This window comes from Clinocottus analis, unplaced genomic scaffold (assembly GCF_023055335.1).
Source record: "Clinocottus analis isolate CAN_PGR_092001 unplaced genomic scaffold, fCliAna1.0.p SCAF_19, whole genome shotgun sequence".
Classification (NCBI taxonomy): Eukaryota; Metazoa; Chordata; class Actinopteri; order Perciformes; family Cottidae; genus Clinocottus; species Clinocottus analis.
The window spans coordinates 8,583,076-8,596,050 of NW_027175920.1; the positions used below are offsets into that span (position 1 = coordinate 8,583,076).

A 12,975-nucleotide genomic window follows, 5' to 3' on the forward strand; every position below is an offset into this window, starting at 1 on the left:
TTTTGCACCTGTACCAAATGTTCCTCACACATTTAATCTCTTCACTTGCAATCTATTCAGGTTGTTTTCTTCCAAGGTGAAATATAACTTTCTTTAAAAAAAACTGGACTCTTCTCGTGTGTGAGGAAGAGAAAATAAGGGGTGCGTGTGTGTGTGTGTGTATGTGTGTGTGTGTGTGTGTGTGTGTATGTGTGCATACCTGTGCAAAGGCGGTACGCTGTCTATGGTCTTGAGGCTGCCGCGCGTGGACACCACATTGAAGCTGTCGGTGCAGTCACAGGAGACGTGGAGGTAGTATTTGGGGTGGCGGTTCTCCACCACTACGATGAGCCCCGCCCAGCCGTGGGTCAGGTAGTAGCACGTCATGCCCTCGCGGCCCTGAGAAACATGCAGGAATTTGATTAAGAAAGACGTTCACCCCCTCTCCCTTCCCAATAAACAACATGTCTCGCGGCTGCAGTGCATTCTGGTCTATTGAGGCAGCAGAGAGACTGCCAGATTTATGCTTGCGTGACTTGTTTTTTTTGATGAACCGATGGCTTGAAAATAATCTGTAGTCCAACTATTATGTAGCTGTATCGATAAACGTACATCACTATTGTTTTAAAATGCAGCAATGTATGCGTCATAACACAAATCTATTGTTTCATGACACACAACAGCTTAGGCGACTTATTAATACCGCCCACACAAACTATTAAAAATAATATGTATTTTTTTTTTAACTATATAGTTTAAACACTACTGTTTGTGGATTGGCTGTCACACACTCGTGAGCGCGTGGCCCACCTACTGAGCGGTGAATTCCTGGAGAGCTCAAGTGCTGAATGATTTAACAAAGATGATATCAAGTGTTTAAAAAGCTCTGTCATCCTCTCCAAAACCAGCCAATGTGACAGCACTTGAGAGCCAGAATAATTCACTTCCTTGGGTGTGAGCGGCTTTGTGCGTGCATGTGAGAGATGATGCACGTATACTTGCATGTGTTCGAGGCAGAATAGGATTCCGGACTCTGCTATGGAAATCTGAAGTGTTATCTCAAAGTGGCTTACGGAGTTGAAAGCGTTCTCCAGCTTCACAAGCATTATACTCAAACAGTGTGTGTGTGTGTGTGTGTGTGAGAAAGAGAGACGAGGGAGCTTATTCTCTTGTTCTCAGACGAGCGTGTACACGTGTCTCACCTCGTGTCTCTCGCCCTTGTTTTCCGTGAGCAGGATGATGGCATCGGCCAGCGTGGTGGCCATCGCCTCCACCTGCTCCACCATCACCTGCCTAGAGCTGTAGATAGCGAGGATGTAGCCGGGGAAGTCTTGGCTGGGCCGCCGCGCTGCCCCGCTGGTAGGACTGGAGACTGCGGGAGAGAGATACGCGTCAGGACAAGTGCCTGCTGCTGTGGAGAAAACAAGGTTATGAGTCTGGGTGAAGCGGACGTTCATGAGCAACAAAAGCATCGCACGTCGCGTCGGTCAACTTACTGGGCGTGGGCGGTCCTCCCGTCCCGCTGACATTCATCTGCCAGTGGTTAAAGGCGCAGCAGACCACTGCGTACTCCCCCGGCTCCAGCATCACATCGCAGCCGACGAACTTCTTCACCGCCCGCTTGCTGTGGGCCAGCAGGCGGCCCAGAGTCAGCTTGTTGCCGCTGCCGAAGGAGGCGCGGAACACCATGATGCACAGGTCCAGCAGGTGGCTGTCGGCCGTGTCCGAGCGCCTGCACAGAGGACGAACGGCGTCAGCGCGACACAATGGTGGGGAGAAGAAAAAAACTGCTGATGGATGCTGATGGCTGCTGTGTGTACCTGCTTCCCTCCTGGAAGAGCGCAAACTCCAGAGCTGTCCTCTCCAGCACGGTGAGGGCTGTGACGGTGACCGGCCCGCTGGCCTTGCTGGGAAAGCAGCCCTGTAGCCTCACCTCCTGCCAGTCAGTGTGGATCTTACAGATGTCCACCGAGTCAAAGTACCTTGAGGGAGGAATGGAGCCTTCTTTACTACAACAGCGCAGCATCAACAGGAAAGTGTTGCGTAGGGGCACACGAACAGTTTGACCCGGCTGCTCTGACCCCGTTTCTAGCCCAGTCTATTTGTACGCATCCAAGGAAGTCTTCAACATTAGCATAGCCTCCGAGCGCGCTGCTGTACAAACACCATTTACCTTGCTAACACATCAAGACCTTCTTCTTCAAAGACGCAGGCCCCGAGAGACATCCTCTTCCTCGCTTTCAGTCTGTTTTTCATTGTTTCATCACTTCCTAACCTCCCACTGACAACTGTCTCACGTCTTACTTTTTTGGGAAGAAGAGATCGGGAAAAAAAGGGGACAAGCTGAATCTTTGATCACTAGGTATAAATATGTCTTGTTGGGAGTGGTATAATCCTTCTGAAATGGTTTTGTAATCAATATCAGCACCATCACCTATTTGTCCACTTGAGTTAAATGGTCAAAAAAGGGGGCCTTAATATTTATCCGACAAGCTGACCACTTTTTCTTTTTCCATACCGACAAAAAATGGGAGATTATTTTTCCGTTAGAGAATACAATAAACAGTCAGGAGACAGATGGGTTTCAGGTCCGGGCCGCACACATTTCTCAGGTTTGAGTTGTTCAGGGGGACAGCAGCATTGATCCCTCTGGACTTCTTGCAACTCTTATTTTGTTAGACACGAGGGACATGAATAAGAGCCCGATACACACATCATTTATCTTTAGGCGAGCCTACTAACCCGGTGGACTTTGTGACAACGGCCATTGATCAGACGGTGTGCTGACGGTGAGAGAAAAACCTTTTCGGTCCGGTACACGACATAACTTTTTGTAGGGTGTAAAATCGGGTTCTACACTTGGTGAAATTATTTTGTTGGCAGGTCACACAGATTCTCTTCAAATTTAATTTAGATTTTTTTTTTTTGGCTGTGATTCAGTTCAGTTATTTTTTACAACGTGATGGTTCAGTCAGTTCTGTTTTATCGCCGTCCAAGGCAACAACTCCCTGTTATGTTTCAGAGTACTTTTCATTCAAGCTGTTACAGGCAACAGTGTTTACTAACTTTAAACAAGGTCACTGCTCAGTGGTATGGTCGTGTTTGAGGAACACAAAAACAACTTGATGCTCTGTGTGATTGAATGACAAAATTAAGCTAATACAACACACGCTCACAGCAAAAGCAACCGCAAAAAAAACCTGTGGGAACCGGTGTATGACGCACAAAAAAAAACGCACTGAAAGAAAAAAACTACGGCGTCATTACGTTTGACATCAATACCAGATGGTAGGCAAAAATCCACAAAGGCATGAGGATAATAATCCATCACTTTTAGTACATTACGTGTGTCCATCATGCCACAATTAAAGGGCATTTTCAAGAGTTATTTCACCCGAAATCAGTAAACAAAAGCTTTGACATTTGCGAAACAGCTGGCGCCGAGTAGATCTTTCCTGGGATGAACATCACAGGTGTTCATGCATTTTACATTTGTAACAGTGGCGTGTTTGGAATAAACACAAGAAGTGTAGCGTTAGCGGCCACAGCCTCCATGGCTCAAAGCTGTGCATCCATCATGTGGGCACAGTGGCTGACTTCTGGAGTCACTTGTAAAAAGTACAGCATCAGAGACATACAATATAAATAAGATAAAAGGGGTCAGTGTCAACTTGAGATGCTGCTATGTCCCCTGGTGGCCGCTAGAGGGAAGAAAGGTCAACTGGAAATGAATGATTGGAATTAATAATTGAAAGGAGCCTGTGAGCTACTTCATGAGACAATCCCCATCTACAAATGTGGATTCAAATGTTTTGGCTTCTGTCATTATGGTTGCATTTGTCCTGGTAAAAAAAAACAACAAATGGATCTCAGCCGGACAAGATGTACACATTTATAACTAAAATAGTAACTGAAATCCCTCAGGAAACATGGTTCTTACTTTATGAAGTCGCTGTACTCCATCCAGAAGACCCCCTCGCTGCTGCCGTGAGCCATCAGCTCGTGGCGCAAGTGCTGCGGCCATTCTGTCCACTCGTCCGACCAGCTGCCGTTCCAAGAGAAGCGACCCCACGGGTTACGCAGCCGCAACAACCTGAAGCGCGGCCAAAGAGTGACAGTTAGGGAGGAGGAGGATGGATGGAGAGGGAGAGCCAATTACAGGATCCAGTTAGAGAGACAACAGCTTTCTGTCAACGCAGTATCCAATCTCTGCTCCCCTTATGGATCATTGCCTACTTTTTAACAACCCATTTCATTTTACTACCCCTTCCCTCCCTCCTCCTACAGTGAGAAACTTAGGAGGTATAATGGACAACCATATTGGAGAGCCCCCTCTTTCCGAGGAAAAAAAGTGCAGGTGAACGGCTGTTTCCAAGCTGCTTTTCATCTCCTCTGGCTCCAAGCAGGAGGACTTCAACTCCTTTTCGATCAAGGGCTGTGGCCCAATCTTCCACTCAGATTGCTTTATGGCTGTAAATTAAAGTGCTTGTGTGGGACTCTTGAGCAAATTACATCTGAGATTTACAGCTACTCTCAACCTCCTCTCACAGGTAGGACAGAGGATCCCTCCATTGTGTTGACTAACACTGCTGACCAAAGTGAACTGTTGTGCACCTGTTCTCTGTTGGCATCAAGCTTCTACCCCATTTACCTATGAGGCATTCAAGTACCTCCACAAAGTGTCCATCTGCTCAATCAATTCTAAACCTAGGATACTTATTTATGAACATATTCTTTTTTAAAGAGTGAACATTAGGACATAAAAGAGACCTGCAATCCCAACACGCTGTCTGATTCACTGGCTTCCACTATGAAATCTAGCAAAAAAGGAGGAATTGAAGGAAAAGCTTCCAAAATGACACAACTAAGATGAGCCTTTTGTAAGTGGAATGGCACTTATAGATTTGATGTTTTTCCCGTCTTATTCCAACTTCAAACAGTTCTCTTTATGATATCCTGAACATGAGTTAACACAGTCACACAGCACTCTGCGGATTATGTTATGATTCAGTTACTTTATGTTATGGCCTCCAGTTTTAATTATTTAAATGTTGTTTACCTCCCCCCATAACTTTAGAACGGCAAGCATTAAAATACCCATGAGCCTCAGCCGCCATTAGAGAGACGCAGGAGGGAATTCAAATCTCTTGTTGTGAAGAAAATAGGAATCCCTCGCTGAGTTCACCCCAAATCAGAAATTGAATTGAATTAAATTAAATGCATTGTGGGCGTCTTGGTTAATTTCTCACCTCATGATATTCTATCTTGTATCTTCGACTTTGTAAATCTCGGCACCTGATATTATTTTTAGCGTAGTTGTTAATCATTTGCACTGACTCATTCGAGAGAGTTTCATGCGGATGCAAGCTGCGGAAGTGTAGACTCATACTACCTTTAGAGAAAATGAATAGGACATGTCCTCCCATGCAACTAAGGGACCCCATTGATTTGTTTTCGTGAATTAACTGTATTCGTTAAGGCCATGTGGTCAGCATGCAGACAAAGTACGGCCATTTAATTTTGTCGTTTTTCCTTTGGAAGTCTATATGTTGTGTGACCAGGATGAAATTGATGAATGAAGAGAGATGGAGCAGATTGATAGACGTACAGAGAGAAACTCACAGAGTATTAGATACTCTCAGATCATCCCTCTTCACATGGCTTCATACCTGTAGCCCTGGACATCTCGTACGTCCAGGATGGAATAGGCATGTCGAGGCCGAAGGCCCAGAGACTCATAGACGACGTCGTCAACCTTCATGTTGCCCCCTCCACAAGATGCACCCATCAGAAACCTAACAGACATAGAAGATTCAAAAGCTATCACCATAACGTTTAGAAATGATTTCCATATTCTAATAATTTTCTGGAACAAATATAACAAACAAAGTTTAAAAAAAACGTTCAATTCCACTTTGTAATCTTCTTCTTGTGCATAGCTAATTATGTTAATTCATTATTGACTTACTTATTTAATCTTTATTTAAACAGGAGAGCTTTAGACATAGCAGCAATACAGAGTTACAGACAACAAAACGATCTGTTTTCAATGTGTAACTGCTGCTTCTTCTTCGCTGATGCAGCTCATCTCTGTTCAGTAAAGTATACCAATGTTGTCGTAATTTTCCAGGCTGTTCCCCTTTGATATATTGAATAATCCTGCAGGTTTTCTGACAGATGGACCTGCAGTTTGGCCACAGATGATTTGGCCTCTTTGGAGTTCTGCTAGCTGTCTCATGTTGCTTTGGAAGCACACGTATCAAAGCGCTGACTATCAGACCTCCTTTATCACTAACACATGCCGCTAATTGGCATTCAGGTCCTTTGTCGTTTTGAAACACCTTCGTGTTTGTAGTTGGGATTAGAGGGAGTTGATCCGCTGATTTTCCGATGAGATGTTTTGCTATTTATCATTTTTTTCTGTGCTGTACAAGGATATATCACTCTATAGTAGACATTTGTATTCATTATTTATCAGGACACGGTGGAAAATGATAGGAATAAGTGACAACAAACAAAGACGGTCGTCATTGCACCGAAATTCCCCTCTCGTACCCAGCCTCTTTGGAGCTGAGCATCTTGGCCCAGATGAGATCCGTGTCGATGGGTTCCTCCCGAGGGTTGGTGGAGCTGACCTGGAGCATCAGCGAGTCACAGGGGGCCCCCGTCAGCGTGGCCAGGCCCTCGATGGCGCGCCCTGCCTGCAGGGCAAAGTAGGAGCCGTGGAGTTTGGCCAGGGCCTTCTCGATCAACGCCACCCATAGCTGCTTCCTCTGGGCCTGGAACCATGGGAAAGAGAAGGAGCAAATATTTAGTCAAGTCTCAGTTGTGAGTACAGCTCTAACAGGATGTTGTGTAGGCTGTGGGGTTTGTTTGGAGGTGTTGGCTCTCAACCTGTTGGCTGGGACTCAAATGAGTCAAGGTTTAAGAACATAAACTGTCAACAAAAAAAGGTCATATTTATGTTTCTCATATTCTTTTACATCATCACCACACATAACTGTTGTCTTTACATTTTGTCCTGCATTTCGTCCACGCTTGAGTCATCATGGTGAAGTAATTTACTTCTGCCTAATGTCCCTTCTAAGACCTTTTCTCTCTGCTAGCCTTGGTTGAGATCTGAGGTTGGCGATTGGCAGTCTGAGCAGCATCTGGTAGATAAGGTGTTTCTCTCTAGCATGCGTGGGCGCGGATGTGTGTCCCTCTGCTTTGTTTGTGGCAGAATGCAAAACTATCATTGGTCCTGTAATTGACTGTTGATTAATTAGACCTCCAGGTACGATCCTCCTCTGTGGGACCGTAGAGACGTGCTCGTGATAAAAGGCGAGCATTTAAGAAGTGGATACTACACTAATGTGAGGCTGTAACTCCATCTACTTGACGATTATGACTGCCCAGAACAAGCACAAGGGAACTTATGAATGCCCTGCTTGCTGATAAATCAGACAGCATATATGTCAACCATCCTTGCTGCCTGGAAAAAAAGTACTCCACCAATTTGACATTTGCTCCTCTTAAACATTGTCAGACTCCCGATGGACAGTTCAAAATCAATGCAGCAGAACCGATACCGTCGATCTCATTCCCTGCAGTCTTCTTTTGTGTCAAAAGCTAACTCTTATTTTACCTATAATGCAACTCGGTTGCCGACAGAAAAGTCGCAGATTACGTGTGTTAATGCTCGGAGCGGCTAAAGTAGCCTCGAGTCTCAAACAGAGAAGAAGAGCTCCCTCAAGGGCTTCTCACATCCCTCTGTCGTTTCCTGACCTGGGAGAAGAGGAGGTAGCCGTAGTCGTCGCAGGGCAGCATGTCGTCCACCAGCACCGTCGTCCACGTCCCGTCTTTACATAACCGAACCTGGTAGGCGCCCTCTGTGCAGATTGTCCTGGTGATCATTACCCTCTCCACCAGCTCCGGACGCTCCGCCAGCACCGCCAGCGCACTCAGGAACCTGGAGGGGGTTAAAAACTCGATGAGTTGGAAAATGAAACGTCGGATCCAGATAGACAGATGGGTGAATGAGAGGATGCGACTGAAACAAAGCGGAATTGAGCAGCGAAACAAAGGGAGACGAGACATAAATGATCAGCTGATCGTGACGGACAGCTGGATGGCTGAATGGATCCCAGCTTTAGTCGAAAAGACAGGTAGGGATAAGGAATGTCGACCGACAGACGCAATCAAAGAAAACTAAAAGAAACAGACGGACAAGCAGCCGTGAGATCGTGAATGTGGAATTAAAATGTCCTTTTTCCAAAAAGGCACCTCAAGCAGGTTTTTCTAAAACATAATTTGCCCTCATTTAAAATCAATCACATTTGATGAGTCAAGCTTCTATGCCTTCTGGTTACCTACCCATTACTGTTAATTCACCCCGCAGCAAAGACAAACCGACTCGCCTCCTCTAATTAGCTGGCAAGAGAAATTAGTTAATCAAAAATCCGGATACATCAGAAAATGCTAATTCCTCACAAAAGAGAAACGCGGCTGGGGACGAGGGGGATCCAACTTAAAAGGAATATATTTTAAAGTGAACATTAGTTCATCTGAAAGTGTGGAAAGAGATCAGACAATATGATGAAATGCCTACAAACAGTGGATTTTTGGGGACAATGAGCTAAAAATATTTCTCTTTGTCCATATCCCAACCCGCTTCATTAATGACATTACTACAAATGACCAAACCCACTTTTGTCACTACATCCGCAGATGAAAGATGAAAGTAATATCCCTTTTCAGTCCGGCTGCCGGCTGTTGGTGTCAGTAAAGCAGCCTTTAAAAGACTCTTTGTGTGGGGCTGGGATTGTGTATTATTAAAGCTATAGCCCATCTGTTCAAGTGGCGGCTGAGTGAGGCCGATCAGCCATCCAGCGGCTGATGAAAAACCAATCGGCTGCATAGAATCAAATAAAAATCCAATTAGGCGTGTCATAATGTGACTCTAATGTCAGCTTGTACTCGAGGACAAGGGTGACTGGCACTGCATTGGCACTACTTTCTTCTGCTGTCATTGGCAGGCTGAGGGGAGCTGGGTTGTTTGCCGGTTTATTAGCACAGTGTCCTATTGTGTGTGTGTGTGTGTGTGTGTCTGTGTGAGAGGGAGCAAGAGAGAGGGAGAGGGAGAGGGAGAGCGAGAGAGAGAGAATGAGAGAGAGAGAGAGAGAGAGAGAGAGAGAGAGAGAGAGAGAGAGGGAGAGAGTTAGAGAGATGAATTAGGGTTACATCTTTTTGCAAGTGAGAGGATTTGGCTCTGGGGAGAGTTATTTTTTGATAAGCTGCATGTGCTGGAGATGAAGCGAAAAGTTGTATTGGGACAACTTTGGGACTTTTTGTTGTTTGTGTGCAGAGGAAGATTGTGAATGGTAACACACACACACACACACACACACACACGCACACGCACACGCACACGCACACGCACACGCACACGCACACGCACAGCCCCTAAAGGACACACAGAACAAGGGCAGGGAGATAAAGCATGTGTCCAGACTCACGCTGGCGTGAATAATCTCCTTGTCAGGTGTATCTGTACATCTGTCCAACTACGCCCTGCTCCCTCTTTCATTTAATGCTTGCCTTCTTTTTCTATATTCCCTGCCTCCCAATTTCTCAGTTTATCGCTTTCTGTTTCTTAACTTACTGTTTCACTGCCTCTCTGTCACTGTCTGCAGCTCTCTCTCTCTGCTAGCTTCAAGCTGCAGTGTTCATCTAAACCCAACATGAAATACTATGTGTTGTCTGTTTTGTATTCCTCTGACTGTTCTCAGGGACTGAGCGGAATGACACATTTTCTTTTACTTTGGCTATTTTTGTGTCTCCTAGGTGAAACCAGCTAATAGAAAAAATAAAAATCTGTATGTAAATGTGAATCATTGTTATCTACACTCTTTAGAGTCCTGTGTGCGGTCGGACGGCTCACCAGCAGTTCCCGAGCAGGCCTTGCAGGATGTCAGAGGGCCGCGGCGTGCGGAAGACGGACCACTTGACGCCTCGGTCTTTGAAGTTGCTGCAGTTGATCTCGTGTGGGCGGAGCCACTTTTTTATACGCTGCTGGACGCTGTCGCCTTCGGGAAAGCCCACGGATCGAGGTCCCGGGGGAAAACTGTCGTCCACGAAGTTCACGGAGTTCTACACGTGGGACGAGAGGGAGGCAGTCATTGGAGGGTGGAGAGGAAAAGTGAGAGGGAGCCGAATATGAACTCACATTTAAAATAGATTCCAAAACAGTAAGTCACTTGTTAGGAGAAAACATCTGACTTAAAAAAAACACAATACCCCATTTTTAAATCATTCCCAACGGAGTTGATGAGAGCACATTTAAATAAAGCTTTTCAAAAACATAACACAAGCCTGGAGGACACTTGAAGCAACAACTGCTAATCTCTGACAGTCTCCTACATTTCTAATATGAAATATTTTGCAGGTGGATGATAATTAATACAGAACACTAAAGGCCGCCACATGAGCCCTAAATTCAGGGTGGAACAAGGACAAGCTGATGCCTCCCGCATTGAGTCGTGTGGCGGGGGGAATTACTTCCACTGTTAGAGTGGCATCACACATCTGCACAGCAGGAGTCCAAATGTGGCACCATCCCAGCCAGGATACAGGACACAAATGCAAATCACTTTCAAACATTTCAAACGCTTCGCTTTCTGACACATTCCCCGCAGAGCAAATAGTATTTGAAATGACACACTGGATTTTTAACACTTTGAAAAGCGGCTGCCTCTCGACTGTACACGGGACCCAGACTACATGGGTACATTAACAGATCAAGACACCCAATCTGACACACTATCTGCCTATCTAAAACTCTCCTGTACACACACCCGAGAGGGCCAACAGAAACACACGCAAACCTATCCGGTTTCCCATTTGTGGTGTGAGAAGTGGGCTCGGCCAGTCGGGTTGCGAGGCAGGAAGTGGATGTGATGCGGGCGAACCCACTACTAGTGGCTCACAGTGAAGCAAATTGATTAGTCGCCGTCCCCACAATCCAGTTCTGTAGTGTCGAAGCAGCGCTCGCTGACAGAATCACTTCGACACCACCTCGCCACCCCGGCCAACCGAGGTCTCCATGTAGCTTTCCAATTCTGTAGCTCACTGGCTTATATATGACCCTTGTGCTGGCTTTTATTGTACGGGCTTAGGAGCCAATGTGGATTTAGCGCAGAGGTGGAGGGGAAAGCTTTTGGCCCTGCACACGTACAGAGGCCGGACTTGTCGGCACATAAATGAGCCTAAATTGCTCCAAACAAGCACAGAAATCTTTAAAGTGCAATCTAATCTGAGACATTACACAAACCTCATCATTTGGCACGAAAAGAGGACACATCTTAAAAGTCTGTTCATTCTAATGGATAGAGACAGGTTAGCTCCAATAGCATTGTAGCATCCCACGAAGATATAGAGCATCCTGTTGCTCTCCCCACTGAGCTCTCAGCCCATTAGGAAAATACACTGCACATGCTGTAATTAGCCTTTTCACCCAGGTTGGTGTACGTGCATAATAGTTTTATGTTTCTTTTTTGAAGCACATTTGACTATTCAGTATATTCCTATGCATTAATAATAGGAAAGAGAAGAAGAAGATATCAGAATCTAATAGATAATTAAAGCTTTATAAAATGTCCAAGCAGCCCCTCACAACTAAGCAGATCGATATAAACTTTACTAACCATGATGAAAATATAAAGCAGAGTATGTAAAATGGCATATGCCCTTATGACATACGTTATAAATGGGGAGACAGGGTTTTGATTCAGCGAGAACGAAGAATATCATTCCCCGACACAAAAGCATTTTCCTGTCGTTCAGGTTGCCATGTTGTGACGTCTGTCAGCGTAAGTCTAGCTGTCTGTCCTCATCGAGTGAACCTGGTGCTGCTGTCTCTGATTCAGTGACTGGGCGCATGCCAGCATGCAAACCAGACCAGTCCGCGATCAGCCAACTCCACGCTGAGCTCAGAAAAGCTGCTGCTGCCTTCCTGCCATCTCCCAGAAAATGTGGTTACAAGGAACTATAGAGCCGTAAAAATGCCCCACATGAAACCGAAAACAAAAGCGTCCCAGAACAGCCTGGTACGTACAACAGTCACAGGCAGTGAGGAGCTGTCACTGCACGCTGTCAGAACTCACAATCCAACATGCAAAACCTGCACCCCGGGTAAAACCCTCGGAGTGGCAAAGATTCAAGCAACACGTTGTAGAAAGAGCGCTCTTAAGAAAGGAAATAAAACAAATCAAAGTCAATTTGTTGCCATGTATCATCTTTTTGTTGCTCCCCCAGAGGGTGACATGGAGGGGGAACAGAGGAACCAGCTCCAGCCACGTAGGGTTTTACAGTTCACAAGCGGCGCTGATGGCTGTTAGTAGCGTTTACTCGTCTGGCACCGTGAGTAAGCGGACACGCTCTGGGGCTCTGGCATCAAGCACACACACCTCTCGCTCTGAAAGCCAATCAAGGAGAGTAGAGAGCAAGGAGGCAGAGGAAACAAACTGCAAAGAGGTGAAGAGAGAATCATATTTCTTACTCCAAGTCGCTACTGTTTGCTTCAATCTATACAAATACTTGAGATGATATGATGTACATCATATTGTATTAGTAACATAATCGACTCCAACAAACCTAGAAAGAAAATCTGAACTGAACTAATTACTAAAATTAGTATCGAGAAACTTTGACTGTATTCGTGCGCTCAGACTGCCCACGTGCCTTAGCAAGGTAAACCAAAGACTTCAATCATTATTACATTTTCAACACTGGGGTTTTGGTGCTTGCCAAACGTTGCCTTGACAGTGATGGATCCGCCTGCTTACCAACTCTCCCCCCGCTCATCACTTTGACCCCTAAAACCGAGCGGCGGCAATTGATGCTGTTAGTGATTGCATTCACTATAGGAAAGCGAATCATTTCTGCTCCTCTCCGGCTCTGCTTCTAAAAATAGGCAAGCCCCTGTGTTCACCTTAGCACGTATACACACACACACAC

General features: G+C 45.6%; 1 protein-coding gene across 3 annotated transcripts in view; it reads right to left on the reverse strand.

Annotated features, from left to right (window-relative positions):
- Nucleotides 1-12,975, reverse strand: part of capn15 (calpain 15) — a 35,620-nt gene that overhangs the window by 4,483 nt on the left and 18,162 nt on the right. For 2 of the 3 annotated variants that reach the window (XM_068583680.1, XM_068583678.1), the window contains exons 3-11: nucleotides 9,902-10,110; nucleotides 7,747-7,930; nucleotides 6,535-6,758; nucleotides 5,649-5,774; nucleotides 3,920-4,072; nucleotides 1,800-1,961; nucleotides 1,476-1,711; nucleotides 1,182-1,390; nucleotides 200-378 (exon numbers count right to left, since the gene is read on the reverse strand). In XM_068583680.1, coding sequence (XP_068439781.1) covers nucleotides 200-378; nucleotides 1,182-1,390; nucleotides 1,476-1,711; nucleotides 1,800-1,961; nucleotides 3,920-4,072; nucleotides 5,649-5,774; nucleotides 6,535-6,758; nucleotides 7,747-7,930; nucleotides 9,902-10,110 — 1,682 coding nt within the window. The remainder of the gene's footprint in view (nucleotides 1-199; nucleotides 379-1,181; nucleotides 1,391-1,475; nucleotides 1,712-1,799; nucleotides 1,962-3,919; nucleotides 4,073-5,648; nucleotides 5,775-6,534; nucleotides 6,759-7,746; nucleotides 7,931-9,901; nucleotides 10,111-12,975) is intronic. The other variant, XM_068583679.1, reaches the window with a different exon arrangement.